General features: G+C 30.2%; 2 protein-coding genes across 2 annotated transcripts; one reads left to right on the plus strand and one right to left on the minus strand.

Annotated features, from left to right (window-relative positions):
* The first annotated feature begins 2,322 nt into the window (after positions 1 to 2,322).
* LOC129910370 (trypsin-like) lies at positions 2,323 to 7,354 on the plus strand. The gene is made up of 4 exons (XM_055987724.1): positions 2,323 to 2,543; positions 6,067 to 6,241; positions 6,309 to 6,597; positions 6,659 to 7,354. Exons 1-4 carry the CDS (start codon positions 2,471 to 2,473, stop codon positions 7,040 to 7,042), a joined length of 921 nt encoding a protein of 306 aa, XP_055843699.1. The 5' UTR covers positions 2,323 to 2,470; the 3' UTR covers positions 7,043 to 7,354.
* On the minus strand, positions 7,324 to 7,768 carry LOC129910371 (uncharacterized). The gene is made up of 2 exons (XM_055987725.1): positions 7,559 to 7,768; positions 7,324 to 7,502 (listed from the first exon to the last, which is right to left on the minus strand). The coding sequence occupies exons 1-2, from the start codon at positions 7,709 to 7,711 to the stop codon at positions 7,341 to 7,343; spliced, it is 315 nt and encodes a 104-aa protein (XP_055843700.1). The 5' UTR covers positions 7,712 to 7,768; the 3' UTR covers positions 7,324 to 7,340.
* Between the last annotated feature and the right edge of the window lie 10,024 nt (positions 7,769 to 17,792).

Below are 17,792 nucleotides of genomic sequence, written 5' to 3' on the forward strand. Positions count from 1 at the left end.
GTGGAGCGACTTTTTGTGAAACCATGCTGATTTGATTAGGAACAATAAGAGATTTAACATAAAAACATAAAGATTCACAAATAATAGCCTCAAAAAGCTTAGGTATCACAGATAATCTGGCAATAGGCCTATAAATTTTAATTTCGATCATTCGGTAAGTATCACTGGGCCGCTATCACGGGGGTTTTTTTAAACTTCCCAAAATCCAACAAGAGCCACCCTAATATGTTATTTAATTGCTATTTTACGGATATGTGCCTTTAACTTAAAATAAGATTGCGATAAGAAACCTTACTAACAATAAATTTATGTCTGAATCACCATAATCGCTGTTAGATAAGAATGTATTCACCTCGATTGACATATTGATACAATTATTCAATGCGTTTTTTTACATTTTTTTTTTAAGTGTATAGATTTTTTAAAAGGATTTTTATCGAATTTCAAAAAAACACTTGAATTCAAGTATTTTATACAAATTTTGTATTCAAATGGCGAAGGGGGATTACCAAAACACTAATCTTTCCAATGAAAATGAATGACTCTATTATCAAAGTTAGATATCAATTCGTTTTGATACTTAAAAAAACAAAACAAAAATTACTAACAACACAAGTTAAGCTTTGATACACTCCGCGAAATAATTATAAGGACAAATTTATTTGATTCGTCTTAAGATATGTAAATTATATTATTTTTTATTTCTTTTATGAATAAGGAGATATGTATATGGGGGATTGTTTCCCACCATTTGTTTTAATTTAATTCATTAGAATACAATAATACAGTTATTTTTTCCGGGTCTGGAGCGAAATAATTATAGGGACACATCTGATTTTTGCACTAAAAGTGAGGTTTAGCGAGATCAAATGTAAACAAAAGTATGCAAAACAGTTAGAAAATGAATTTAAACCCATTATGACCATTTCATAAGTAAAATTTTTCGGTTATTTTAAAATAAGGCGTGAAAAATCCTTGATCCAGGCAGAAATGGGCAAAATCGAGGCCTAGCATGAATAGGGCTTGTGTAAATGGGAAAAACTGGAGGATTAGAAACGTCCGATTGTGTAATTGATAATTTAATTTACAAAGGTGACATGTATGTTTAACTAAAACGATCAGGGAGGAAGCCTTTGGTCGAAGAGAGAGCCAAAAGTGACAAAAAATTAAGTATTTTTCGTAAGAATTTGACAGTAAGAGAAATTTTCGAGAAAATGAAATTGGAAGTGAGAGTATGTTGAGTGCACTAAATAATGGAGGTGGACTAAACCCATTCCTGTGAAGGTAAATGGTGAAAAACGGCGCTCTTACCGAGACATAAACTTGCCCGCCTTCGCCTCGGCAAAAAGCATAGGTTCTGGGATGAAAAATGGAAAAACTTTTAAGTTCATCAATGAGAGAAAGTTTAATTTGGATAGCCTAGATGGTGTACCTAACGGTTTTTCCATTTTTCATCCCAGAACCTATGCTTTTTGCCGAGGCGAAGGCGGGCAAGTTTATGTCTCGGTAAGAGCGCCGTTTTTCACCATTTACCTTCACAGGAATGGGCTTAGTCCACCTCCATTATTTAGTGCACTCAACATACTCTCACTTCCAATTTCATTTTCTCGAAAATTTCTCTTACTGTCAAATTCTTACGAAAAATACTTAATTTTTTGTCACTTTTGGCTCTCTCTTCGACCAAAGGCTTCCTCCCTGATCGTTTTAGTTAAACATACATGTCACCTTTGTAAATTAAATTATCAATTACACAATCGGACGTTTCTAATCCTCCAGTTTTTCCCATTTACACAAGCCCTATTCATGCTAGGCCTCGATTTTGCCCATTTCTGCCTGGATCAAGGATTTTTCACGCCTTATTTTAAAATAACCGAAAAATTTTACTTATGAAATGGTCATAATGGGTTTAAATTCATTTTCTAACTGTTTTGCATACTTTTGTTTACATTTGATCTCGCTAAACCTCACTTTTAGTGCAAAAATCAGATGTGTCCCTATAATTATTTCGCTCCAGACCCGGAAAAAATAACTGTATTATTGTATTCTAATGAATTAAATTAAAACAAATGGTGGGAAACAATCCCCCATATACATATCTCCTTATTCATAAAAGAAATAAAAAATAATATCCTTTACATATCTTAAGACGAATCAAATAAATTTGTCCTTATAATTATTTCGCGGAGTGTAGTACACAGTGTTATATGAAAAAAAACGCACAATCAAAGTGGGAAGTTCCTAGATATTGAATTTAAAAAAATCAATTGATTAGATAAAATTTGATATTGGGGAAAAAGTTTTATTAGACTGAAAGTATTAAACAGTCAATTTGAAAACGTATCAACTAGTTAACGTTTAATTAGTAGGTGAAACAAACATTTACGGGCCATAAGATGCTAACTGTTTAAATTTAATCAAGCAGAGTTTTTTTTTTTCTTAATATTTATTTAACCGAAAAAAGTTGTGAATAATGAATTGTAAAATTTTTAAGTTTACAGCTTTCATCATTAGCTGTAGTTATATTTTCAAAACTGTTCAATGTGGTGAGTTTAAAAACCGGAAATGTCTCCATTTTAAAATGCATAAAAAGACGAATTTGAATTTTTCGTCCCAAGTAATTGACTGGATGAATTTAGTTAAGGCTTTTTTCCTGTCTCCAAGCACATTGATATCGAATTAAAAAAAAATGGCATTTCTGGGAATTTCCTGAAATATTTTTATTTCTTGCAACTTTAGTTTGAATTATTATATTTTTGGATAGAACCAAGTACTCGTACAAATGTGACTATTTAGAGTATAAAAATGACAAAGTTCTAAATTCGTGTTCTTAGACGTAAGAACTTGGTGAAGAAATGATGTTAAAATAAATTGAGTTCTATTTTTTCAAGAGAATATTGTCAAAAAATCGGCAGAAATTGACTGGTGAAAAAGTTTTGAGTATCTTAAGTTATTTCTTCTAATTTTTTAAAAAATATCGGTTACAACATTAATCGATATTGACAATTTAAAAGAACTAGTGTTTTACAATGCGTTAGCTTATAAACCTTTTATTGAATGTATCTACAAAGATAACGTAGATATAATATCTACTTATCGATAAATGAATATAAAAAATTAATTTTGATAAAAAAAGATTATATAAACCCTATAGTCCAGTAATTTTAGGTTTTATCTGCGGAAAAATTCCTAGTGGGCTGAATTTTTGTATACACTTTTATTACGGCTTTGTAAATGAAGCTGTGAAAATCGAAATTGATATCGTGCCGGCTAAAAAAAAGTTATTAGGGTCAAAAGGTCACGAAAATCGGTAGTGGAATAACTGGAAGTCAAAAAATGTTTTGAATCAAATAACTAGTTGAAAGTTGTTTGAGAGCGGGTAATTTGCTTGCAATATTTTAATTACATCCAAATAGTACAGGTAAAGTAGTCATTTAAAAATAAAATTGTTACCATCATGAAACTTGGCAAAAAGTTTGCTTTTGGGATAAGAACCAAGGTCAAAAAAGTCTATAAAAAAAGTTGGTTGGAAGAGTGTTTTTTCGCGGACAAGAGGGAGGTGAAGGTCAAAAATATACTGGAAAAAATTGTTAGTCGAATATCATCATATGGCACATGTTTTCAAGGTGCTTTTTGATGCTCAATCTAATAACATAAAAATAAAGTCAATACGATTGCTCTAAGAAAAGTTATTGCCGATTGAAAACAAGGGTGCTTGTCTTTTGACTTCAACAGGTAAAATATAACCAAAATCCATGTGAAAAACATACTATACTGATGAAATTCGGAATGAAGGTTTAAGATAAAGCAGAAACAAAGGATTCGTAAAGTTCTTAAAATTATTTTTGGTGAAAGGGTGTTTTTTTGATAGGCTAAATTGTGTGTGAGAAAGGTATCATAACAGCTAACTTAAATTTTATTTATTTTTAAAACTCATTGAAAAAGTTTTGGTTGGTATAACAATTAAGAATCTATAAAAAGGGTGTTTTTTTTTCAAGAAATTCGGAATTAGTACCACAAAAAATGGGAAAAAATTGTTACACCAATGAAAATTTGTACAAATGTTTGATATATAACAGAAACCAAGAATGTAAGTAGTCTATACAAATATTTTAGGTTAAAGGGTGTTTTTTTTTTTGGGAAATAGGGAAAATCCGCGATAAGTCCGATAAAATCAATATGGTATAAAAGTTACATTTACGAAATTTATTAAAAATGTTGTCTTTTCCATGGGAATTACGAATAAAGTAAAACTATACATTTTTTTTTCCGAAAGGGTGTTTTTTTTAGGTGTAGAGAAAATATGGGTATATTTGAAAAACTGTGTAATACTAGAGTAATATTAGTCTTATCCTATTGAAATTGAGCAATTATGTTGCTTTTAAACTAAGAAACAAGAATCTAAAGTGTCTATAAAAATATCATGGTTAAAAGGGTGATTTTTTTTGAGTGAAAACAAAAATGATGGGTCACCCTAATAAAATTTATTTCTCGGCCATCTTTAGTGATAAAGAGTTGATTTTTTCTTTAAAAGTAAGAAAAATGTAAACCATAATATAAGCTTTTTTCGAAATAAAAACGAAAATGTGGTTTTTAACAACTAGAATTTGACTTTAACTGGCTGCCATTTTGTAGTAACTCACTTTAATACAATGAAATTACATATAACGATAGAAAATATTATAAGGAAGAGAATGTATGTTTATTTTTTGGTCTACGTCAAACTGGAGCAAAGATATAAGCTTAGAAGTAAGTAAAGTATTTTTTGAATAACTCCGCTAAAAAGAATGATCAGGTGGTGAGAAATTGGGTTTAAGCCTTTTAAATATATCGATCAATGAAATAAAAACTGACAGTGCCTCTTTGCGCAAAGGTTAGGCCTTTTTTTCCGACGCTTTGACTGGAGTATATGTACTAAATTCCAATAAGTACATATAATTAATGAGAAATCATTGCATTTTTAGACATTGCACCTAATTTTTTTAAGAGGAAAACTCCTTATATAATGGATGATGTTTATTTTGATTTTAAGAGAGTTTTAATGGATACCATTTATTTTAAATAGAAGTCTTATCATAAACGATGCAGTTATAGTGTTCAAAATACCACCCATAACAGAAAATTTCCTTTTGAAAATAATGATAACTGCAATTTATAGGTCGTGTTCTATTTTTTTGAAAAATGGTATTTTTAACATGTAGGCTCCCTTGTACATAAGTTATACATATTTTCAGATGTTTTTTTTTTTCAACCTTCAAAATAAAATTAATTTAGCCATCACCGAAAATCTCGAACATTAAGAATTTAGAAAACTAAAAGTTTTCAATATGAAAAAGTTCCACATACGCCACAGTGTTGAACCGAACACATATATTAAAAATAAAAAAAAAAATAAAATGCACTGCTGTTGTTTTTTGATAAAACATTTTTTTTGAAAGCTTTGAGAGTACAAGGTAAAGGCAGACAGGTAAAATACATATGTACCTATAGGTACATCAAAAAACATGTGAAAAACTGGATACACCGAAGAAATTTGAGATGGTTGTTTAAGACGAAACAGGAACAAATTCCATAAAGTTCTTAAAAAGAGAATGTTTTTTTAGGAGTTTAGTTATATGTTGGAAAGGTATTATTATTGGTATAAGAGCCCCCGCACACTATACAGACTTTCTATCGGCCGATAGTTTAGTCGGGTTGGGCTCCTAGTGTGCGCACAGGCAACCGACTAAACAGTCGGGTCGCTAGGAAACATTTTAGTTTGAAGGCAATTGTGTAGCAAAACAAACTTTTTTTTCGATCAAACAAACTTTTTGATCGGCCGATACTTAATCGTTGTAGTGTGCCCACTTTCATACATTTTGATACTGATTAAGAGACCGACTAAACTGTCGGCCGATAGAAAGTTTGTAGTGTGCGGGGGCTCTAAGGTTTGGTTTGTTATTATAGAACCATTAATTTTAAAAGCCCACAATATTATCTTCAGGCTGTTTTTTTTTCAAAGAAAAGATCAAGTTCAGATTAAGTACCATAAAAACTTAACTTTTAACTTTTCATATTTTTCCACACTAGATTCCGTTGATGCACGTATATATGGTGGATCAGAAATTCAAATAACCGATGCACCATATCAAGTATCAATACGTTTAAAAGTCGATGATGCATATAAATTTGGTTATGGACATGTATGTGGTGGATCTCTAATAACAAGTCGTATTGTTTTAACAGCAGCCCATTGTATAGCCGCGTAAGTATTTTTTAAACAACTTTTTTTCCTTAGTTCAAAAAAAATAAGAAAAAAGTTTTATCTATAGATCTCTCGATAAACCTATCCAATACCGAAGTCCTCGTGATTTTACTTTGGTCATGGGTGACACTTATCTCATACGAAAAATTTCAGGAACTCTACAATTTGATGTACAACAGATTGTTGTTCATCCAAATTTTAATAAACCAGCTTCACTGGAAAACGACATAGCAATGATGTTCTTTAGTGGAAATGTTCCTTCAAATCAAAATAATGTCCATCTTATTGCACTTAATAAAGCTCCTTTGGCAGCTAACACTCTTTGTAATGTTTCTGGATGGGGTAAAATTAATTCAGTAAGTTTTTTTCTGATTTTTTCTTTCTTCTTTCAAATTAACTGAAAAGTTTGAATTTCAGGTTCTAATACCAAATAATCTTATGCAAGCAACAGTTCCAATTGTTCCACAAACAACTTGTGAAAGAAGTTATGGACGTCTCCCACAAACTATGATGTGCGCTGGATTTATGGCCACTGGAGGTGTTGATGCTTGTCAAGGTGATTCAGGTGGTCCATTTGTTTGTAATAATAAATTGGCTGGAGTTGTGTCCTGGGGTACAGGATGTGGTCTTCCTGGTTATCCAGGAGTTTATACGAATGTTTCGTCATTTGTTGGATGGATTGAACAAACAAATGCAACTTTTAATTATAGTTACTATTCTGGAGGATCTTCTTTGGTCAAAAAATCACTGATATTAATAGTTTTAAGCTTATTTATAACAGTTTTTAAGATGAATTTATAAAATGTTTAAAATATTAACAATTAGTTTTGCTCAAAAAGTCCACTTTACTTGGAAGCGAGTAGGTATTCAAATTTTAAACATATATTGGCTGGAGTACCACAAGGTAGTGCTTTTAGTCCCATATTGTAGCTTCTTTTATACCTACATATTAATATACCTGAAACAGAAGACAATGGAAACTAAGTCTTATAGAAAATGTTCATTAGAATATTTTAATAAAAAAAAAAATTCTTGAAGGGATACAAAAGTTTATTATTATTTATTGATGTAGTAAGGATAATTTGACAGTAATTGTAGTCTAACATCTTCTTACAGAAATAACCCTTCCAGATTTAGCGTGAACTTGGACCGTGTTACAAGCTCTCTTTCGCCTTTCAATCTGTTCGTCATCATTATTATCTAAAATCGGTTTGTCATCATTATTCTCATCCGGAATTCTAGAATCCTTGTTATTGCGAACCTATAAAATGATATCACATGGAATAACATATTAAAAATGTTTTTAAGAATACCAACGTAAAAATCAAACGCTTGATTAATTTGCGCCTTAAATTCTTTGAATTCACTTTCAGAAAGCTCATCTTCGGGTCTAACTTGATCTAAAGATTCATCAAATTCTCCATAGACTGAGGCAATTAATGCAAAGATACAAATAACTTTTAGAATCATTTTTGTTTTGCAAGTGATGAGAGAGCAGGTTAAGAGTAGTTTGAATATTGAATTAAACTTTTGATAAACTGATAAAAAGTACTTAAAGGCAGCATTATTTATACCTATTTAAACCTAGCAAGTTTAACTAATAATCTAAAAATAAAGTTGTTTTTCATGTATTTTATTACAACTTGATGTAAGTAGGGTCAAAAAGGTCAAATTAGAGCTCAAAATAAATAATTAACTTTATGATAAATATTGGTGAGTTATCTTTAGTCTACTTTTGTCTTAAGCCTCAGTAGTTGTAACATAAAACTTAATAACTTTTTTTATTTAATCAGAAAAATCATTGAACAAACAAAATAAAATTAAAAAAAAATTATTCACATAACTAAATGAAAATCTTGACAACATGTAAAACTTAATATATGGCAGGATTAAAAAAAAATCGTTTTATTTATATTAAACGGAATTCAATTCAACCTCAACTGTTTTATTTTACCTATAATCATTTTGTTGTGTAAAATATTAGGAAAATAAAAAATATAAAACACGGTTAGAATTTGGTAAAAATTAAGGAAATTGGACAATAGGGGACTTCTTGCAGTTTTATAGGAATTTTAGATGGGTTTAAATCATCACAGGATCATTAGAGGGACATTTATACTTATTGGGGTCAAAATCATGGAGTTGGAAAATTTGATTTCCAGGCATTTTTTTTTTTTTAATAAAAATAAAGCTTTTTTCTCATTTACCAATTAAAATAGTTGGCATGCATCTAAGAATATATATTTGTTCCGGTTAGAAAAGTTTCCATTTCTTTTTTATTGCATCTAATATACTTTAAAAAAAAACGTTCCCGGACATGTCCATAACTCAAAAGCTGAAAATCAAATGGCTTAAAATCACATAAAAGTTAATTATTTTTGAGAATTTCTTTTCTTAACACTACATATACACAATACTCTTTATTAATTGGTACATCTCTTACAAAAAAATTAAGTTTTGCTATTTTTTATAAATTGATAAAAGTTGTCCCAAGAAAAATGACACATAATACAAACATTTATTAATGTATCAATATTTTAATCATCTAACGTACAAAAAGGTGCTGCAAGCAGTTTTTAAAGTTTATTTTGTATAGATTTATCATACCACACCTTTTTTTAGGGATAAATATATAAAATGTATTTTAGAAACTAGTTTTAGTTTCATTTTTAAGTACCGTACATCAATTAAACGTCATTCTGGGAACGCTTGTTTTGGTTTATAGCTAGATTGAAATTTAAATTTGTTGGTGATATTATGATCAAAAATCGAGGCCACTACAATATAATCTCAAAAATATATCGTTTTACTTTGTTAATTGTTACATAAAAAACAAAAATAAATTAAGGTCAAAACGTCATTTCCGGGAACGCTCTTAGAATCTGGATAAATAATGTAGTCTTACACTCATAATTTTGCATTTTTTTGGTATTGTTACTCTAAGTATGGCTGTAATAAACAATTTTATCAAAAAAGTTACAACAAAAACAAAAGAAAAAATTACTTATGGCCTAAGTGTTTGATTTATTTAAGACCTACTATCTTAGTACCTATAATAATATATCATTCACCACCATTTCGAGGAACGTTTTTCTAGTACTAATTTTTGGGGTTCAGCGGTAAATTGAAAAATATACATTTTTGTGCTCTGCCCGTTCATGAGCCGACAAATTATGGCTATAAAGCGAACATTTGAGCATGAAATTTGTATTATAAAACAAAGTATTGATTTTTTAAGGATTCGGTCATCGAAATTTCCCACCATGATTTTGGCCCATTGGATATTTTACCTAAAAATTTATACAATTTCTGAATATGGAATTGTGTATGAATGTTCCATAATTTCAAATTTTTCGAAAGCATTTTTTACCGGATACAGTTTTAAATTCCGAATAAAAACGTAAAAGGTTAAAATAAACAAAATTTCAACTTTTATTTTCCAGATCTACATTTGGAGTCTGAGTCCAGCAAGAATATGGGACCGACTTGTATACTTTATATTTTATGGGAAATTCCATGGAAAAAACGAAGCAGGTTTTTCAAAAATACAAAGTGTGATAGAAATGTTAACCCCAAATACCCAACCGAAGAAATGACATTAAGGTCATATTTTATTCATTAACGTTTAGAAGCTGCATGCTTTTGGAGGTGATAAACCACTCTCAGAGAAAAAATTGTTAATATAGGGGTAACCTATAGGGACTGACCATATAACCGAGTTGGCGACTGCCGTCCGGGCCCTCAGCTATCTTATAGTTACAAAATAAAAATTCATAAAGAACATATAGAAAACAAGTACAAATAAAAAATTTCAAACATAAAACATTCTCATGGCTAAAGAACAGGAGTCGGTATAACAAGTGCAGGCCCTAAATCAAACTATTTGACTATCAGCCCTATTCTGCTATTCGATTCACGTGAATCGAAGGATTTCATTGCTTTGTTACGTCAAGCTGGTTTTGAAAAACATATAACATGTATGCCAGGGCCCCAAGTTATATTGTATGTAGGGAAGAAACATTATTTAAGATATAAATACAAATTATTGGGTTTTTCGCGTACTACATGGATGGCCAGCGGAACTAGTCCTCGGTATTCGACTAGTATTCGACCCCTGTAAAAATTAAATGCGTTTTATAAATTCCAAATACAAATTAAAATTATTTCAATTTCAAAATCACTGTTAGACTGCGTAGACTATCTGTTTTTTTTTTTTAAACAAAATTCTGAATAAGACTAATCAAAAATAAAAAAAATGAACTCTATACATTTTCTTAAAAGAAAAAATAAAGACAACAAAGGCCCCCACTAAAATTTTGCCCCGGGGCCTCAGGAGTTTAACGCATTCCTCTTGGGGCCCTGCTCTCATACTCTATTTATTTATTTTTAAGATGTAATTTTTAATATTAAAAAGCCAAATATTAAAAAGCCAAATTAGTTTAGAAGCACCAAAAATCTTAAAAATTAAATTGTTGTGGTATTGTACCTAATTATTTATTTTTTTTTTTTTTTTTGTTCCATGGATCAAGTAGCGGTGCGGGCCCCTTTACCCCAGTTCGACCCTGGGGAAAATATTTTAATTAGTTTTTAAAAAAAAGGCTATTCGCGGATATTTTAATAGTCAATGGAAATACTCATATTCCCCAAACTATATTAAATAGTCAATGTTAGTTATGTTTTATGTATAATGTGACTAATTAAATAGTCACTGAATAACTATTTAAAATAGTTATCACGGTTTTAAATATTTTTTTCTCTGAGAGCACTCATGAGTGTATGATTATTAAATTTTGTAATACAATCAACACCCGACAAACAATTTTGGTTCTATAAGGCTTTACAGATGCAATTGTTGCTTCTGTAAAGCATTATAGAAGCAAAATTGTTAGTACGGCCATCGTTATATTTGAAAGTGATATAAGTCACATTTTGCGCATTATTTTTTTTTTTTTTTTTAAATATTAATTTATTCAATCAAAAACTAACTAACTAACCCATCTATTGACTGCAATTTTTTATCTGGAAAAGAGATACCGTTAAATTTTGGTTACTTTAAAAATCAATTTAATTGTTTTTTTTTTTACATGGACTTATACTACTTTCAAATATAACGACTCATATGATCTTCTGCTAAAGTATAGAAGAATGTGAAGTTATTGTACTAGATTTCTACTCATAAGTATTATACAACGTTTAATAACCTTCCGCACAGAGGCACTATCATTTTTTATTACATGGATCGATAGGGGTACCTATATTTAAAAGGATTTAGACCACTTTCTCACCCCCTGATCATTCTTTTTAGCGAAGTTATTCGTTGGGATATTTTACTTCTAATATCTTGGCTCCAGTATGTCGTAGACCAAAAAATGAACATACATTCTACATACATTCCCTTCCCTATAATATTTTCTATCGTTTAAATGAAATTTCATAGTATTAAGGTGAGTAACTACAAAATGGCAGCCCAGTTAAAGTCAAATTTTAGTTGTTGAAAAATCAAATTTTCGTTATAATTTCGAAGAAAGCTTATAATTATGATTAACATTTTTTAACCTATTTTATAGCACTATTAATTTCCTGCATTTTAAAGAAAAAATCAACTCTTTATCACCAAAGATATCCGAGCAATTGATAAATGTTTGTTCGTTACAACATTTCCTATCGATTTGGTGCACATTTTTTTTTTTTGTTTAAACACATTAAAAAATAAATAATATTAAGTCGAAATCGGTTTTTTGTTTAGAAAAGTCTTGCCTTATTATTTTGCAAACGGTGCAAATATTGGCTCACAAAATAAAATACTATTATGCAGTCATTTAAATTATCTATAATTAAAAAAAAATTAGCTCTCTACGACCTACACGAGCCGAGAAATTAATTTTTTCAATAAATGTTCCAAATGATTAATGTTATTCATAATGGGTCTAGGAAATTACTCAAAAATCATCTGTACTAAGTTTGAAACCAATCCATTCATACGTTCATTCCCTAGCTAAATGTATATAGATGGACGCACAGACCGACACGGGCGGGCGGTCTGACGAAAACCAACACATCATCGTAATTTTGGTCTTGATTAAAACCGCGATTTTTTTCTACACGAATCCAATACTTGCCCTATAGATCTACAAGTAAAAAACAAAGCTTTTTGAAAGTCAAAATTAAATGATTAATTGAAAAAGAAGCCATTTTGTCTACAAAGCGTTTGAGTACTTTTGTACAATTATTTTTTCCCTTAAAGGATTTCATCCCAGCTCTTTAAAAATTTGGTAGTACCGTACTCATTATTAAACTACCACTTCCAAAGAAGCCATTAAAAGTAGGTAAAAGTAGGTATTTTTCATTTTTTTTTTTAATGTTAACAACAAATAATAAAATTCGGGTTTTCTTAAAAGCGGCTTAATGTCATCTAAGAGGTCAACTTTAAAAATTTGGCAGTATTTCACTTTTGAAAAAAAAAACGTAAAAACCGTAACTTAAAAAAAGGGTTCGTAAAAAAAGTTAAGTAGGTCCAACGACAATTTGTATATTGTCTCAGTCCACGTGGAATGTTTTTAATGTTCAAAAAAGTAGCGTGATTTGGGGAAATATCTCACAAGCAAAGTATGGAAAAATTAATGAACACAAAAAGTTTCAATTAGAACATTTTAATAAAAGAAAAGTCGCAAACATTTTTCAAAAAACACCAAAATTTTTATTATAGTTTCATGTCTATGTCTTAAGAAAAAGTTGACTTTCCGGATTTAGATCCAACTTGATCGACTGTTTTCCTCTACAATTATTGGTTCACCATCTTCATAAGGGTTTGGCTTTGGATTTGTAAAACGCTCTGAACTAGGAACCTATAGAATGACATGAATAAAGTGACATGAATACCAAAAAAAGGTTTTTTTTTCAAGAATACCAACCCCATAATAGACATTTCCAAAATGACCACGATTTTGCAATTCCAATTCTCTTAGATTATTTTCATGATCTGTTAATTTCTCTTTTAAAGCCTGAATAATTTCTTCGGGTTCAGGTAGTTTCTCCGATTCTTCATCTCCATAGACTGAGGCAATTCCAATTAATGCAAAGATACAAATAACTTTTAGAATCATTTTTGTCTTAAATAACAAGTGGTTAGGTCTTCTGCAGGTTAACTATGAGTATTTCTATTGTACTGAGCTTTAACTGATAAAAAAGTACACTATGCAGCATTATTTATACCTACCAGATAGGTAATAATAATAACTAATAGGTATTCTTAAAATAAAGTTATTTTGTATTTATTTTGTTGCAACTTGATGTGTGTGTAAGGTCTATAAGGTCAAATTCAGAATAAAAAATTAATCTTTAAAATAAATGTTGATGAAGTATCTGAATTTCTACACACAGAGAAAAAAAGCAGTTACTTTTTAACTATATTCTAACTATTTTCATAGTTAAATACGGGATAACTATTTTAAAAATAGTTATTTGTGACTATTTTAATAGTCAATCAAAGTATTTTCCAAATTAACTATTAAAATAGTCAAATTAACTATTAAACTAGTTATTTGTGGATGGAGGGAGGGGCTATATAGTACAATACATTTTTTTTTTTGTACAAAAACACCAAAAATTTAACGAAATAAGTTGGCTTAGAACGATTTTAGATTTATCGGTATAAAACTTAAATTAAAAAAACCCTAAGTGGGCAAAATGGCCTACTTAGTACTCGGGTAAAATGGCATACTTACTTTCACGTGCCATTTTATACTTACTTTCACATTTTCATTTGTTTATAGTGAGAATGGTTGCTAAACATATACGATATACAGAGAGGCAGTCCTGAACTGAGGTAAGCCCATCCAAAATCTGGAAAGAAGCCTCCAAAACATTCGAAATTGCAAAAAATATAGTAAGGAGACGGGCAACCAACATTACCGGATGTTTGAATGACTCGTAGAAAGATCTGGGGGATTTAGTACCACTTGTTGCAAGAAAATGGAAAAGGAGCGCTTTGACTATATTTTGCATTTAAAATCACGTATAGTTGGCGGTGGTGGGCCATTTTACCAGCGTGAATTTGATCAGTGAAATTTGAAGACGTTTAAAATTAAATACTTTTTGGAATTTTTTTAACTCGCAAAGCAAAAAAAAAAAACTAAAAGAGTAATATATTAAACTTTGAAAAGTGTATAGCATTAAAGTTGGAACGTTACTTTTTCCTTAGGGGGCCATTTTAGGCCACCTTCCCCTAACTATTGTCTGTTCAAAAATACTTATTCGCGAAATTTCATTGATTTCTATAAAGTGACTATGCAAATAGTTACAAAAAAAACTATACTTTTCTCTGAGTATACTATTTGCAATAGTCACTTGATATAATTCATTGAAATTTTGCGAATAAAGGCTTAACTACACTCAACAAAAGTACAGTGAAAAAGTAGAAAATTGAAAATTTTCAACTTGACTGTGTAATGATTTCCATTTTTTGGTGAAAAAAAAAAAAACGATTTATATTATGTACTCTTTTTTACAATCAAATTGCGAGATAAAAAAATATTTTCACATTTGTACTTTGCAAAAAGTGGCCAATGGAGTTAAGCCTAAACTATTTTTGAACAGAGAATAAAAATATTTACAAAATATATTTTAAAATTTACATTATATTAGTCACATCCAACAACAACAAAATTGAAATATTGTAGTTGTATGCAAAAAAAATTCCAAACTGGAACGATAACGTTCAGGTGTGGAATTTTGTTAATACAATTACCCGTACAACACTACCGCATACCTACTTCTGCGGTGATGACAAGACTGAAAGCAGTTAACGATTTTATAGCCTGTTTTTTTCACTAAAGTGCCAAATGAGATATGTAGTTTCGCACTAAAGTACTGAATTAGCTAGTTTTCAAATTTTAGTTCTCTTATTTGTTTTTAATCAATAAATAATACCTAATCATTTTCATCAATAATCATTTTTATCAAAAAAACAAAACCGACTTCCATGGCTAAAACTGGGTTTTATGGTTTTTCTAATAATTCCTATGGCCAGAACTGAACGAAAATTGCAGCCACCAGCTATCCAATACAAAAAGAATTATCAAAATTGGTTCACTCAGTCCAAAGTTATGAGTTAACAAAATAACTCCTTTTTGGAAGTCGGTAAAAATCAAAAAACAGCATGTAAAAATGTCTAACCGGGTTCGCGAGAAATAAAAAAAAAAAACCAAAACTACTTTTTTCAAAGAAAGCAATTTACTATTTGTAAGGCTTCTTGGCCACACCGAAGGGTACATGCGGTAGCGGTACGGGTACTTGTATGAAAAAAATTCCAAACTGACACCCCTACTAACAATTTTGCTTCTATAATGCTTTGCATCTGTAAAGCGTTAAAGGACCAAAATTGTTTGTCGGGACATCAACGTTCAGATGTGGAGTTTTTTTCATACAATTACGCATACCGCTACCGCATGTACCCTTCGGTGTGGCCAAGCCTTTAATTATACAAGATGTCCCGTAATAAGGTAAGGAAAATTTAAATCGTGGTTTTTGAGTATATTTTAAGAATGAAATTATCATTTCTCGATCTTATAAGAAAACTCTTACTTTCGTATACCTTGACCCACGTAAGCTTTATATTTTCTCTGTTAATACTTATGTTAGAAACATTTTTTCAAAATTTTATGTTCTTAAGTACTAAACTCATTTATTACTTCTTATTCCAATTTAAACTTAAGAACAAAAAATTTTGAAAATATTAGTTAAAATAAAAAAAAAAATTGTTCAAAATTTTTACTTTGAAAACTAATTTTTCATAAACTATTCCATAAATAGCTTTATTTAAAAACAGGATAAACGACAATATCTTTGGCTTTATAAAACGGTATAACAAGTTATTGTAGGTATAACCGTTGATTTTAAATATTTTTTTTCCAAATAGAGTCAAGTTTTTTAGAAAATTGCCCCTCCTGGCTAAACGGGGGGAATAGATCCCATCCTCCCATACGATTTTTTTCTTCTCTTGGCCCAACCTACACGCTCTAGCGTTTTGGCACATTTCTCCTGAATCACACTGTATAATGAATAAAAATATATTTTGTGTTACTTTTGGCACACTTTCAGGCCGTATTTAACCAATGTTGGTCACACCAAAATGCTGCCAGATCAATTTATTCTTGTGTAACTCCTCAAGACCTTTCTATTTATGTGCCTCACTATATTCTTTAGATGAATTAAGTTTAAAAAAAAAAAAAAACAGGAAAAAAACAGAATTTTCTCGAAAATTTCGAATTTTTCAACATTTAAAGTTGTCTGCCAGGATGTTTATAAAAGAATTTTCGGCTGACTTTTTGCGCACATACTTTTGGGAGTATTGTGTAACAAATGGCGTCAAAAAATAAATTGAACAAAGTGCTTTCGGTTAGGAATTAAACTTACGCTTAGGGTTGAATTTAACCCATGTTGGTCACACTTAAAGGCTGTCAGACAAATTTTTTCTTATGCTACACATCAAGACCTTTCTTTTGATATGCGTTACAACAGTTTTTAAATGACTGGTTTTCTTAACCAAGAAACAAAAACAGAATTTTTTTTCGAAAATTTCGACATTTAAAGTTGTTGTCTGCCAGGGTGTTTGTCAAAGAAATTTGGTCTGACTTTTTGCGCTGACACTTTTGGGAATATTATGTGACAAATGGCATCAAAAAAAATATTATGCAAATTACTTTCGGTTAGGAATTAAACTTATAAAATTACCCAACCAGGTTGACTTTTTTCATTTTTTTACACTTTGGGTCGAATTTAAACCATGTTGGTCACACCAAAATGCTGCCAGACTTCACGATTATAATTGTCGAACACTTCAAGGGCTTTCTTTTGATATACCTTACAACATTCTTTAGATGACTTGATTCATTAGGTGTGTTTTTTATTACCACCGGTCTTAACTGGACAAAAAAAAAAACGCCTCGGGGCTTAACCTAAGATCTTGGCAGCACTGTATATTGAATGTTCCGAAAACACAAGACACAACAAAAATTTAGAGTTTTCCCTTTTGGGTTTTGTTAGTATGTTTAACAAAGAGATACAAAAACTTATGTTAGCAAATAAGTTAAATAAATACATTTTGTCATTCTAAACGTCAGTTTTCACGTTTGTAAGCAAATTCTAAACAATTTATGAAAAAATTGGTTTGGTAGCACAGATTTAAAACTGTTCAAAAAGTTAAGCCCAGAGAAATCTCCGAGCTGAATAACAACTAAACCCAAGGGGCTTAAGTGTTGTTGCATTTAACATGTAAATTGCTTAGCTCAGACTGCGTTTTTTTTTTTAATCCAGTTAAGACGGGTTGAATTAAAAAAAAAAAACACACCTAATTTGATCTTCTTCGTGATTTGATCCCCGCAACACAAATGTGCAAGTTTCAGCAGCAAGCAAGAGCTGTAGCATTCACTTGAACGTATTATTTACTAACATTTGCAAGGTTTTATTTACTACTTGTAATAATTCAAGTAGCATATGTGGATCTCAAAGCAAGTAATTTCACAAAACTTCTTTCAAATAAATCAAATCAAAT

Source organism: Episyrphus balteatus, chromosome 2 (genome assembly GCF_945859705.1).
Source record: "Episyrphus balteatus chromosome 2, idEpiBalt1.1, whole genome shotgun sequence".
Lineage (NCBI taxonomy): Eukaryota > Metazoa > Arthropoda > Insecta > Diptera > Syrphidae > Episyrphus > Episyrphus balteatus.

Bases quoted from the DNA above. Each gene is read 5' to 3' on its own strand.
- LOC129910370 (XM_055987724.1), top strand. From the start codon at position 2,471: ATGAATTGTAAAATTTTTAAGTTTACAGCTTTCATCATTAGCTGTAGT. The intron at 2,544-6,066 runs GTGAGTTTAAAA...TTTCCACACTAG, and splicing joins TTTCAAAACTGTTCAATGTG to ATTCCGTTGATGCACGTATA. The intron at 6,242-6,308 runs GTAAGTATTTTT...TTTTATCTATAG, and splicing joins GCAGCCCATTGTATAGCCGC to ATCTCTCGATAAACCTATCC.
- LOC129910371 (XM_055987725.1), bottom strand. From the start codon at position 7,711: ATGATTCTAAAAGTTATTTGTATCTTTGCATTAATTGCCTCAGTCTAT. The intron at 7,503-7,558 runs GTTGGTATTCTT...ATCATTTTATAG, and splicing joins ATCAAGCGTTTGATTTTTAC to GTTCGCAATAACAAGGATTC.